Source organism: Myotis daubentonii, chromosome 15 (assembly GCF_963259705.1).
Source record: "Myotis daubentonii chromosome 15, mMyoDau2.1, whole genome shotgun sequence".
Lineage (NCBI taxonomy): Eukaryota > Metazoa > Chordata > Mammalia > Chiroptera > Vespertilionidae > Myotis > Myotis daubentonii.
In genome coordinates, this window is record NC_081854.1 from 41,921,997 (window position 1) to 41,935,146 (window position 13,150).

General features: G+C 49.2%; 1 protein-coding gene across 1 annotated transcript in view; it reads right to left on the reverse strand.

Moving 5' to 3' along the window:
• Window positions 1–13,150, reverse strand: part of HYDIN (HYDIN axonemal central pair apparatus protein) — a 341,424-nt gene that overhangs the window by 84,068 nt on the left and 244,206 nt on the right. The window contains 6 exon segments of the mRNA XM_059665442.1: window positions 1,409–1,620; window positions 6,332–6,505; window positions 6,823–6,996; window positions 7,733–7,900; window positions 9,154–9,322; window positions 12,655–12,894. Of these exon segments, the coding sequence (XP_059521425.1) occupies window positions 1,409–1,620; window positions 6,332–6,505; window positions 6,823–6,996; window positions 7,733–7,900; window positions 9,154–9,322; window positions 12,655–12,894 (1,137 nt within the window).

The following is a 13,150-nucleotide window of genomic DNA, read 5'->3' on the forward strand; positions in this document are numbered from 1 at the left end:
GTGGACATCTTAGTACTTAGCCACTCTGCTCAAGATGCTCTGCAACCCAACCTCCTCCATTTTCCGGCAAAGACCGGGGTCCTGCACACACCTTAAAGTTACTCAGGAAGACCTCCTCCACGTTCTGCTCTCCACCTTGCTTCTGCCACATGCAGCTGTGTCTGGTTTTCACCTTTACTAACTCCAGAAGAAGCTAGCTCCTTTCTCTTAAATTATGCTTAGTCCTGCCCTTTTATGTCTCCTCCTGGACTGGCATTCCCTCTTGGGTGGATCATCACCTTATACTTTTCCTTCCCATCTTTATAGACCTCCTTTCAAAAAAAGGACTCTCTTGACCCTGGGTTTGCCTCTTTTTTCCCCAATTTCTTTCAAACATCTCAGAAGCCTACAATCACTGGACTCTACTTTCCAAGTGACAACTCGTCACACGCTTGTCTGCCACAGTGCCATCCGTCTTTGGCTTCAGCACCTGCTCTTCTCCTGAGATTGTTCTCAAAGTCCCTTGGCATCTGGCTCAATTCTCTGACTGCCTAGTGGCTTTCCAAGACTCTCTTGTAGGCATCCCACAACTTATATGAATGGATTTTTATCTTTAGCATTCCTTTAGTATGAAATTGAGCCATATAAAATTGCTATGACGTTCCCAAATGGTTGAATAATTGGCAATTTTATATGGTTTAACCTAATTCTTTTTACACAGCTATTTGTCACCAATTTCTTTTATTTTTTTAAATCCTCAATCAAGGAGTGAAGATATTTTTTCATTGATTCTAGAGAGAATGGAAGAGAGGGAGAAGGGGGAGAGATGGGAGGAGGAAGAGAGAGAGAGAGAAACAGTGATATGACAGAAACACATTGATTGGTTGCAAACACACTGATTGGTTGTCTCCCACATGCACCCTGATGGAGGGTGGGGGATCGCACTTGCAACCCAGGTACCTGCCCTTGACTGGGAATTGAACCTCCAACTCTCCAGGGCACAGGCCGATGCTCTAATCACTGATCCACACAGGCCAGGGCACCAATCTCATTTCACTGCAAACATTGGAAGGTGTGGCTCTTTCATTAGACTCTTAGTGCAGCTTGAGTGCAGGGGTTTTGCTTTATTTATCTTCACTTTGCCGGCACTCAGCCCAGTGCCTATACTATTAGAGGCACCTATTCAACACCTGCTGGATGGACCTCCTTTCAGGAGGAGTGGTGCAGGGACAGCGCTCAGGCCTGCCTGGCAAAGGCACCCACTGAATGGAGCTGTGCTGACCTGGCTGCAGGATGTGGAGGTGGAGGTGGAGGGTGGGGGGAAGAGGAAGAGGAGGAGGAGGAGGAGGAGAAGGAGGAGGGGGGAGGAGGAGGAAGGGGAGGAGGAGGAAGGATCCCAGCCCCGCTTCTGGGGAGCCCTGGTTTGTACCTGTGGCGTTTCAGGTGGGTGCGGGTGATGCTGCTTCTGAGACCCAGAGCCATGCTCTGCCCTGGCTTTGGAAAACAGCATGCTCCCACGCATGGACTTGGCAGATTTCACTTCAGGGTTTATCAGGGTGGTTTCTGAGATTAACTTGCCCAGGTTCTCGCTGCTCTGTCGCACCTGTCCTATGCCAAGTTGACCCGAAGCAGTATCCTGGGCTACACAGAGAGAGTGGGTTGATATGAGAAGTCACCTTAGGATGAGAAGGAAATCACAATGGGGATGGCGTACCGAGCGCAGGGCGGACTGGGTGACGGCGGCGCCGTGGAGAGCCTGGCCTGGAGTCCGGGCTTTTCCCTGCTCAGATCCGGCATTAACGCTCCCTGTCTCCTCCAGGCCAGAGGGCAATCATTTCGGAGACTGCGGGTGTATGACAGCCCTGCCCTGGGAGCCCAACACCTGACCTTCTGTGGTTCTAGGCAGCGGTGATGCCAATGAGTAGCACGAGATGGCACCGCCCAAATGAACACATAGGCTGAGTAACAACAGCGTGCCTGTCGGCAAACATGGCTTTAACATGAATTTCTTCGTTTCACCTCTGCCCTTCCTTCCACTCCTAAGCACCACTGAGAGGTTCCCTTTCAGAATCAGTGGTTGATGTAATTATTTAAAAGGTTCCCCTCTTAACCTCCCAACCACAGTGGCAAGTCCTGTCTCCCTGTGTCCTCTGACTTGGCACAGATGTACCACCTGCCCTGAAGGAGAAAGGGTCTAGTGGATGCTGCTGACACTCTAAGATGCGATGGGGCTGTGTGCAAGGCAGCCTTCATGTTTCTCTAGCTCTCAGCTCTCTACTCCTTGTTGACCACATCGGCACATAAGCCCCAGAACTCACTCAAGAGCTCTCACTATACTTACTCTGCTTTACCCTTTCATGTAGCTCCCTTCTCCCCCTCCCTGGTACCTGATCACAAGGGACTTCATAGGGCACCTGGGAGGATGGGCGGGGGTGGGGTAGTTGTACCAAAGTTCTGCTCCAAGAATAGACCGGCATGGTCCTCTGTTCATCCAGCCTCACCCCCAGTCCCTCCAGGCTCTGCTTCGATAATGAAGATAATGAGGCTCCAGCCTCCTGCCACCCACACCCGCTCACTCCACTGAGCCCCGCCCTGCCCTGGCCCATCCTAACCGTCACTGATTGCTATGGAATGTCTTCTGTGCTCTGATGCTCCCACCTTCCCCTGTCCATAGCATCATTCCTCCATGTCTAAAAAAAACCCAGTTCTTTCTGATACGTACTAAACAAAAGTTTTCATTTAACCTTTCATATCTTTCAAGATATCATTTTACTTCTTTCCTTCACTGCCCAATTTCTCAAAACAGTGGTCTAGACCAGCTCTGTCCAATAGACATATAACATGAGCCACATATGTGTATAATTAAAATTTTCTAGTAGCCCTATTAAAAAAGTAAAAATTTATTTCACTCAATATATAAAATATATAAAAAGTATCTATCTATATATATAAAAGCCTAAGCGACCATCCGACTGGCAGCTATGACGCACAATGACCACCAGGGGGCAGACACTCCAACCAGTAGCTGTGATGCGCACTGACCACCAGGAGGCAAATGCTCAATGCAGGAGCTGCCGAGCTGCGGTGACTTGGCAACTGCGGTTCTCAGGTGACGCACCCAGAACCAGAGAGGAGGTAGCCTGATTCCAGGGTTCGTCACCCAAGAGGCACCCTCTTGCAATCCGGGACCCCTCAGGGGATGTCGGAGAGCCAGTTTTGGCTCGATTCCCGCAGGGCAGGCCGAGCGACCCCACCGGTGCACAAATCTGTGCACCAGGCCTCTAGTCAAATATAAAAATAGATAATATAATGTAAGTATAAAATAATGTGAAAAATATAAACAAGGGTTACTGTGTCATGTTACAGTCTTTTAGTCATACAACGTCTTCCAATCCAGTATGGGTTGCACACTCACAGGCAAGTTCAGATTTATCACTTCCTGTTCGGTACAGCCTGCTGACTCCAGAGCAAACTGCAAATGTGTGTTGGGGCTTAACCCTCCATTAAAAGGATTTTGTTCAAAGTCACCAGTGACCTCTGAACTGTGAACTTCACAGGCCCTTTCTTCTCAGGGTTCCTCCCATTGGAATTTCCAGCAATCTCCAATTAGGATCCTTTACTGATTGAATCCATTTTTTAAATAAATCCTGACTCTGCATGTACTATGCACAGGGCACTACCCTAGGAATACATTAGTGGAGAAAACTAACACAAATCTCTGCCCTCGGATGCTTACATCCTCGTGGGGAGAGACAGACAGCGAAATAAGGAAAAGAAACAGTATGTTAACGAGTGGTGAGGGCTTCGGGGAAAATGAAGCTGGAAGGGTGCCTGGACGCCACCAGGGCCCCAGAGAGACCTGACAGCCCTTCTCGCCCCTCTCCCCCCTGCAGATCTTTTCCACCTGCTGCGCGGAAGTATCATCTTCCCTCTACCCTTCTGCGTTCTCAGCTGTGACTCCGGTGATGAGAAAAACAGATTAGTAAGAGAAAGCACAGGTTTATTAACATGTATACTTCCTGTATACATGGGAGGTGGGGGGAAATGAGTAACTCAAAGGTGGCTTCCCTGCGACCTGCTCTCCTGATCGACCACCCCCGACCCCCCCTCCACCTCTCCACACCCCTCCTACAGTGCCAGTGCTCCCCAAGGTCCCATCCTGCCCTGTCCATCCCACTCCTTTCTTTGTGGAACTTCCTGGGCTGGTTTCCTCTACTTGAGCTGCGGCACCTGTCACTTGTTCAGAAAGACTCCCCAATGATGCCTTTGGGCTGACATTCTCAGACAGGGAGCTCACATTCATGTCACGATATGTCACAGGACACGCACAGCTCCAGACGCCTCAGTGAAATATAGTTTATTTGCCGGAGAAGGAAACAAAAAATTGAAGAGGACCAGAATTATGATTCAGCTTGGGGTTCCCGCGGAAGGGAAGCAGAATGTGCCACCCCGAAATATTACTCCAGGAGTTTCAGGACGTGCCACCTCACAATTGCCGCTTGGGTATTCTGATTCTTTCGAGCTGTAGGCAGTTGAAAACCGGCACATGCACAGAGAGGCTTTCTCTGAACTTCCCTTACTTATCTGCCTACAGACGGGCATGCAACACGAACCCATTTGCCACAAATCTGTTTCTGGGACAGTGATGGCGAACCTTTTGAGCTCGGCGTGTCAGCATTTTGAGAAACTCTAACTTAACTCTGGTGCCGTGTCACATATAGAAGTTTTTTGATATTTGCAGCCATAGTGAAACAAAACTTACATTTTTGATATTTATTTTATATATTTAAATGCCATTTAACCAAGAAAAAATCAACCAAAAAAATGAATTCGTGTGTCACCTCTGACACGCGTGTCTTAGGTTCGCCATCATTGTTCTGGGAGTTCCACCAACCGGGGAAGATGGACTCTTATCACAGGAGAGGAGACTGGAAGTCAGCAGCAACCCAGACGAGCTATCATGCCTCCCTCCGTGTGCCTAAGGGTTCATTCATCATTCCTAGAAATCGTTTGCTTTCACCAGAGGACGACATGCTGCCTCTCCTTTCCTTACTAAGCTGGTATTGAATTCTGACTCTAAAGCCACGTTGAGTTACTCATTTCCCCCTACCTCCCATGTATACGGGAAGCACACGTGTTAATAAACTCCTGTTTCCCCTTGTTAATCATTTTTTTCTTATCACAGGAGTCTCAGCCGAGAACTCAGAGGGGCAGAGGGAAATTATCTTTCCTCCCCTACACGACTAAAGAGCTATTTCTCTTAGACCCGTCCGTCTCCTTAAGCATCCCAGGCAGAGGTGCTGCAGGGAGGGGACACGACTGAAAGCCCCACCCCGTTTCACCAACGCGCAGGCCTGCTGCACGAGTAGGAAGGCTGTCACCCTGTCCTGAGTATTTTTATGAAAACAACTCAGCTCCCAGCAGGCACTCTACTTCCATACATTTCCCCGTGAGCAGCTGTTCGCTCCCCTGACCTGTAGGTCCTTGGATGACCTGATGGGGCCAGGATTCTCCGCCTCTGGGAGTTCGGCCGTCCCAGGCCTCACTGCTGTGGCGTTCAAACACTCGGTTAAGTCTCTCCAGCAAACCTTCTCCTCCCCCCGCATCCCCTGTCTTGGTAAATGCCCCCCCGCCCGCCACGCTTCCAGGTTTCTGCCCCTATCTTGGTGTGACGTCCTGAGCGCCTCCCACTCCTCAGTTCGCGATGCCGCTGCCGTGGCGGCAATCAGGTCAGCTTGCCCAGCCTCGCCGCCTCGGGCTTCCCTTACGAGTCATTACGAGAGCTACGTTCCGGCCATTACCCCCACAGGGTGACAATCACCCGGCTCCTTTCCTTCCAAGTAAGACCCAGATTCCCAATCTTGGCTTCAGGTCAACGACCACTGGCCTCAGCCTCCCTCCCCAGCTCTCACTGACTGTCGGCTTCCCTGCTTCCTTTGTCAGGCGTGTCCTGTTCTTCATCGTCACCTATCAACACAGTCCTGCTCCCTCAAAGCCCGTTCCCACGAAAACGGCCCCCGATCGTGCCATCTTCCCACGCCCGCTCTCCCAGAGCCCGCGCTCCTGTGACGCTCTTTCCCTCTGCTCCTCGCCAGGCGTCACCCCCAAAGGTGTGGGCCACGTTCCAGTCATTGTCCTGTTCCCCGAAGGGCCACGTGAAGTTTGGGGAGGAGAATTTTCCCTGGGCCCTAAGGTAGCAGCAGCACGTGTAAATCAGCCTTCAACCAAGCGGTGGGAGAAAAGCTCAGGGAGGGACACCGCGAAGGTGGGGGTTACCGGCGTGGGTGCTGGCCGCCTGGCCACAGAAAGCATCTCATGCAGAGGTACTGAAGGGAGTGGACACGGCTCTCACCAGACTCTTCTCCTTCCCGCATGGACTGCTCGATGGCCGCCCTGATGCAGAGCTCCCGGGCCCGGATCCCTGGGATGCTGTTGCCGTCGCAGATGGCCTCCAGCACGATGGAGTCGATGTTGAAGCAGGCGGCGCCGTAGTACTTGGCCAGGCTGGCTGCCGTGGCCGTCTTGCCTGGAGGAAAGGTCAGGGGGCTGGACGTTATTTCCTTGGCTTCCTAGACAGAAGCTTCTAGAACAGAGGCCCCTGGACAGTAATCTCTCCGGGTGCCCTGCCTCTGGGCCTCTGCTGTGCTCAGGGGTGGCAGCCAAAAGAGAAGGAAGACCTGAGGCCCGAATCGGGACCCGGGATTCTGCCCCTGATTCTGCCACCGGTCGGCCCTGTGCTACGGGAACCCACAACTTCTCCAAATAAAATAATCTTATGTCCTCAAAATGACACATGCAAGCTTCACCCCATAAAAGGGGCAACCCCTCAGAGCTGTCACATACCTGACACGGGCGTCCCGTGGACGATAATGGCGATGCCTTTCCGGTTCTTGGCCAGGTTACCTTCTGCAGAAACATCGATGCCCAGGTAGCGAGCAATGGCCTTGTTCACTGGGTTGTTCTCTACTTCTCCATCGTCCTCTGCAGAGTGGCTGTCCGTGCTCTGTAACTTCTCAGCTGCAAATTAAAAATATATGTGTGCGTGTGCGTGCTTGTGGACGCACCCGGAGGCCACATGAGTTCTGATGGAAATGAGAGTGGCTTTTTCCTTTTAGATAGTGTTTGGAAACGAGAACCCATCTGCTGCAGCCCTCATTCCCTCCTGTATTGTATGAGAGTACCCTTTCTGGCTACTAATTTGCGCAGGGCTGCTAGGATTGCAATTATAGATATTCTTTGACTCTTAATTCCATTTTTGGGAATCTCTTCTGCTGAAAAAAATAATGTTGGAAACTAGCTGAGTTTGCAACATGAAGGGAAATGGCTAAATAAATGATGGCATAGTCATGTTAGAGAATTAATACGTAGTCATGCTAGAAGGTTTGGAGAAAGGTGAAAGGCATAAGTCACTCTTCCTGCTGCTGCTTAGAGAAAACTGGCCCCCAAACATTAAAATGTTAGCCCTGGCTGGTGTGGCTCGTTGGTTAGAGTGTCTCCCCCCCGCGCCCCCCCCTACATGGGAAGGTCGCGGGTTCAATTCCCAGGCAGGGCACACACCTGGGTTGCAGGTTGGGCCGGGTCAGAGGCACATATGAAAGGCAACCGATCAATGTTTCTCACATTGATTTTCTCTCCCTCTCCCTCTCCCTCTCCCTCTCCCTCTCCCTCTCCCTCTCCCTCTCCCTCTCCCTCTCCCTCTCCCTTCCTCCCTCTCTAAAATAAAAATAAAATAAATAAATGAAATACTGGTTACTTTGAAACACTAGTTTTTCCAGGCTGTCATCATCCTCTTCATCATCTGGATTGTTCTTGGACTCCTCCCAGTCCTCCAGGTCGGATGTGACAGAGATCCCTCTGCTAAGTGAGCCCCTCTTCACGTTGGAGACCGTTACCTGCTCCGACAAGGGTATATCTTCGTCTTCTGCCGGGGGTGGGGGTGGGGTGGGGGGAGACAAGAGAGAGTGGGTGAAAAAGGAAAACGACAAAGAGGAGAACTGCTGGTTACTATCATCCTGGATCATCCAGCTCAAATCAACAAGAACTGCAGTTTCTCTGCCCAGAGTGCTTCTACATTTTAACATAAAATATCCCCAAAATTATTGCTCCAGAAAATTTGGAAAATTCAGAAGAGCAAAAAAATTATAAAATTCAGTTTCAAAAAGAGATATCGATAAAGAAATGGTGACAGAGGAATCGCAGCTTGGTTTTATGATACCAGTACGGGAGAGCTAGCAACCTCTCACGCGGTTAATTTTCCCAAACCAGTCCTGTACACACCAATTTGTAACCTGCTTTTCCCTGTCACCTGTCATGGACATCTCCCCCTGCCCAGTGTCCAGCATATTGACCTTGTCGGCCCAGCACCCCCCTCATCGCCCATCCCACAGCGCTTCCGGGGGTGCGTGCACGGGAGGGCTGGGATTGTATACGCTGACGTCCACCCCCACCCCCGGGTCCAGGCATCCTCTTTGCTGAGGGCTTGGATTTGAGCCAGAGAGGTTGCAGCTCTCTCCCGAAGGTGGCGGTGCGGCCTGCGACCGCGGCCTCCCCTGGACGCGGTGTGGGAAGGGGAGCAGGATGGCCGACGGTGAGAGGGCCGAGTGAGCAGAGGCCCGGGAAGCACTGGGAAGAAGCAGAGTGTCCCCGTCCCGGGCTCCTCCACGGGGCAGGGGGAGAAAGGAGCCCACGGCGGCGGAGTGGAATGGGCTGAGAGGGACGCGGCCCTTCCCTGACTTCATGATGTCCTTCGTCCGTCACAGCCTCTCAGCTCTGTACCCCGGGCCACCAGGCAGCCCTGAGAGGCGATGTCTTTCCCTCATCCACTTCCTGTGATCTCTCCACGGCAGGGGCTGTTTCATTGGTCTTTTCCCTCCAGCAAGTCAGCTCAGTGCTTGCAACACAGCATGTTTGTAGGGGCTTAATGGGCTCCCCTGAAACTCGTAACTGAAGCCCTAGCTCCCGAGCACCCCGGACTGTGACTGTAGCTGAAGACAGGGCCTTTCAAGAGCAGAAAGTGTCCCGTCTGCGCACCCATGCACCCGGGGATAACGGGACCGCTTTGTAAGGATTAGAAATAAAATGCCTAAGGCACCTTGCGCCTGCCTGGCCCAGGGACCCTTCAAAGAAGCCAGGGCAGTAGCGGAGCCGGAGCCGGCCCCCGAGGGGAGCTCTCACCGTTGTCCTGAGCCAGAGCCTCCAGGTATTTCGCCTTCATCTGCTCCTCCTTGGACTGCTTCATCTCCCTAAAGTACTCGTACACCTCTGAGGGCAGCTTCTCCCCAGGCACCCGGGGGGGCAGCAGCAGGGTGTTGTAGGAGTCGTAGCCCTTCAGCGACCGCAAGATCTGCGTGAGGACAAGGGGGACTGCTGGTGGTCTCCCCGGAAGCTCCTCCCCACAGCCCCCGGTGGGTCTGCCCTCCCACCCCTCAGGCCCCTGCCCCTGCCTGAAGCAGGTGTGTGCAGAGGGCAGGGTGCTTCGGAGGGTCTAAAGGTTCGCTCAGCCCTGAACCTGGGGAGATGGGTCTTTATTTTGCTCCATTTCAGCCTAAATGGACATTTAACATGTGGAAGAGAATTTTCTTCTTGTTTTAAATTTGTTATTGTTGTTAATCTTCACCCAAGGATATTTTTCCCATTGATTTTTAGAGAGTGATAGAGATAGGAAGAAAGAGGAGGTAGAGAGGAAATGTGTAAATGTGTATGAGGATTGCCAGATGACATATGGAGGCCTATTTAAATCTGAATTTCAGATAAACAATGAATACATCTTTTTAGTATAAATATGTCCATATTGTTTATCTGAAATTCAAATTTAACTGGGAAAACTTTTTTCCCCCATCATAAATGTGGCAACTTTAGTGTATATGCATATTTATAAAATGAAGTCCTAGAAAGCAATTACTTCCCATCTGACCCAATTTATTGCTGCTGGCAAGTGCTGGAGGGACACCTGGCTCCACTGGGGTGAAAAAATCCATCTTGTTAGATAACCCTTCTCCAGGATCACCGTTTTCAGGTGTTTGAAAACCACTGTTAATAAGGTCATTTAAAAATATATATTGAAGGACAAAGGCTAAGGATAGTTAGAACCCTAATAAAGAAGAATGAAGAGCGAGGATTGCCACACCAGATATCAGGACTTACGAAGCTGGAGTAACAGATAGGGTGGTATTGATGTCGGATAGACAAATGGACCAATGAAATGGAAGGGAGCTTAGGATAGAGGTCAGTGTGGAAAGGAAGGAATGTTCCAGAGACTGGTTGCTGTGGAGACACCAAGCCTTGGCCAATGGCTTCAGCTGGGTAACTCTGAAGAGCCTGCTCCAGAGCTTCCTGTGCCGTCAGCTGAAGTCTCCGCTGCAACCTCTCACAGGTCGCTTTTTTCTCTCCCAATTCTGCGTTCCTATTCTTTACGGGTGTTTTCCCCAAGAGCTCCCTAATAAACCTTCTGTATGCAAATCGCAGAGTCTTAAATTCTGCTTTCCATTGAACTTGACCCACAACAGAGGAGCTAGGCCACTGAGCATTTCATAGCTACCCAATGAAGAGACTCCCTTCAGCGGGACAGATTCCCATTCTGAGGGAAACTTCTGGAGGCAGCATCTAAATCAGGTAGAGCATAAACACTGGATGTAAAGAAAGGAGAAGATTCAAAGACCAAGTTGGGGGAGGGTCCTGAGGAAGCAGAGCCACCTTAGTTAGCTCGGCCAGTCCCAAATTCCTAACCCACAGAAAACATGAGATGACAAACGTCTAAGTTGCTCAGCTTGGCGGTATTTTGTTTTTCAGTAATAAATAACTAATAAGAATCAGATAGCTAAACATCAGGCTTCAGGAACAGCAAAACTTCCTTAAAATTAAAAATTTCTGCTCTGAGAAAGACATTGTTAAGAGAATGAGAAAACAAACCACAGACGGGGAGGAAATATTGCAAAAGACACATCTGACAAAGGACCGTTATTTAAAAATATGTAAAAAATTCTTAAAACTCAGCAATAAGAAAACATATGACCTGATTAAAAAGTAAGCAAAAGACCTTAACAGATACCTCACCAAAAAAGATATGATGATGGCAAATAAGCATATGAATAGATGCTCCACAGTATATGTCGTCGGGGAAATGCAAATAAAACAGCGATGAGTACTACTGCATATCTCAGAGAATGGCCAAAGTCCAAAATACTGACAACATCAAATGCTGGTGAGGATGACTCTCAATTATTGCGGACGAGAATGCAAAATGGCACAAGCACTTTGGACGACATGTTGGCAGTTTCTTATCAAATGAAACATATTCTTACATATTGTGCTCCTTGGTATTTAGCAAAAGGAGTAAAAATGTTGTCTGCACAATACCCTGCACATGGGCGTTTACAGCGGCTTTATTCCGAATTGCCAAAATTTGGAAGCAGCCTAGATATCCTTCAGTGGGTGAGTGGGTAAATAAATTGCAGTATATCCAGACAATGGGATGTTATTCAGCGACCAAAAGAATTAGTTATCAAGTCACAAAATGACATGAAAGAAACTTAAATGCATACTATTAAGCGAAAGAAGCCAGTCTGAAAAGGCTACATACTGATTATGACTATACTAGAGGCCTGGTGTGTGAATTCGTGCACGGGGTCCAGCCAGCCTGCCCTGATTTGTGGGGGGGGGTGTGACTGGGGGAGAGGCTGGCTGGGGGGAGGGGCCGCAGGCAGTTGGCTGGCCAACCCTGCCCCCTGGTTGAACTCCTGGTCGAACTCCCAGTCGAGGGGACAATTGACATATTATCCTTTTATTATAGAGGATGACATCTTGGAAAAGACCAGGTTATAAAGACAGTAAAAAGATCAGTGATTACCAGGGGTTGGAAGGAGGAGGAGATTAATAGGCTGAGCACAGGAGATTGTTAGAGCAGTGAAATGACTCTGTATGATGCTGTAATGATGTGTAAATGTCATTATACATTTGTCTCAGCCCATAGCACATATAACATCAAGAGTGAACTCTAATGTACTTTGGACTCTGGGTGATTATCGTGTGTCAACGTAGGCTCATCGGTTGTAGCAAATGTACATTCTAGGAAGGGATATTGATAATGAGGGAAGCCATGGAGTGTAGAGGCAGGCGGATATTCTAGTCTCTGTACCATCCCCTCAATTTTGCTGTGAACTTAAAACTGCTCTAAAAAAAAATAAAGTTTTTAAAAAATGAACATGAAGGAGAAACTGGAAATTATACAGCCCAGAACAAACAGAAAAAAAGGGGCAGATTTAAACCCTAACATAACTATAGTAAATGTAAGTGATCTAAATATAACAGCTATGGGCAGAGACTGCCAGAGTGTATTAAAAAAAGACCCACTTATATGCGATCTACAGGAAACTCACTTCAAATGTAATGACTGCTGCATACATTCTTCACTGTTTGAATTTTTATCATTAGCATGTATTAATTTTCCCATTGGTTTAAACGCATAATGAGATCACAAAGAGGTAATGACTTCTGCTCAGGGCAAGGGAAGCAGGTTAGAAAAGTCTACACAGCGATCTTGAAGTTGACCAGGAAGGGTTCAAAGGGAAGGAGAGGTGAAGGTCGGGGGCCAGCGGTCCTGGCAGAGGGAAGAGCACCAGTACATGTCAGGGCCCAACACGGGGAGGAAAATGAAGACTGGTTTGGGCCTCTGCTCACCTTCTCTTCGATGAGATATTGCTGGTCAAATTCTAAGGAGTAAAATTCAATGGGAAAGTCACAGGGATTCTTCACCACCACCTCGGCGTCGTCTCCAGGCGCGTAAGGCAGCAGCGGCCCCAGCTCCAGAATTGAAGGACTGAATTCCAAGCGTGGCTCTAAGCCTTGCCCCTGTGCCAGCAGTGTAAGCTTCTGAGTACTGCGGACAAGCTGGAACGTCAGGGTTTGACTGTAGAATTTCTGGAAAACATAAAAACAAAACAAGCATTGGATTTCTTTCTGTTACACGCCATGTGGAACTGAAAACCACTAGGGTTGGGGGGCAGGGGGCGGGGAGAGAACAGAATTTAGATGAAGAGAGAAATTTAGTTGAAGAGAGAAAACTTTTCTTATGAAATTGCATGAGAGTAATTTCTATTACAGGATTAATAGTGCATATTGCACGCCAGGCACCGTATCAATGTTTCATACTTGTAGAAGGGCCTCTAAGTGCCTT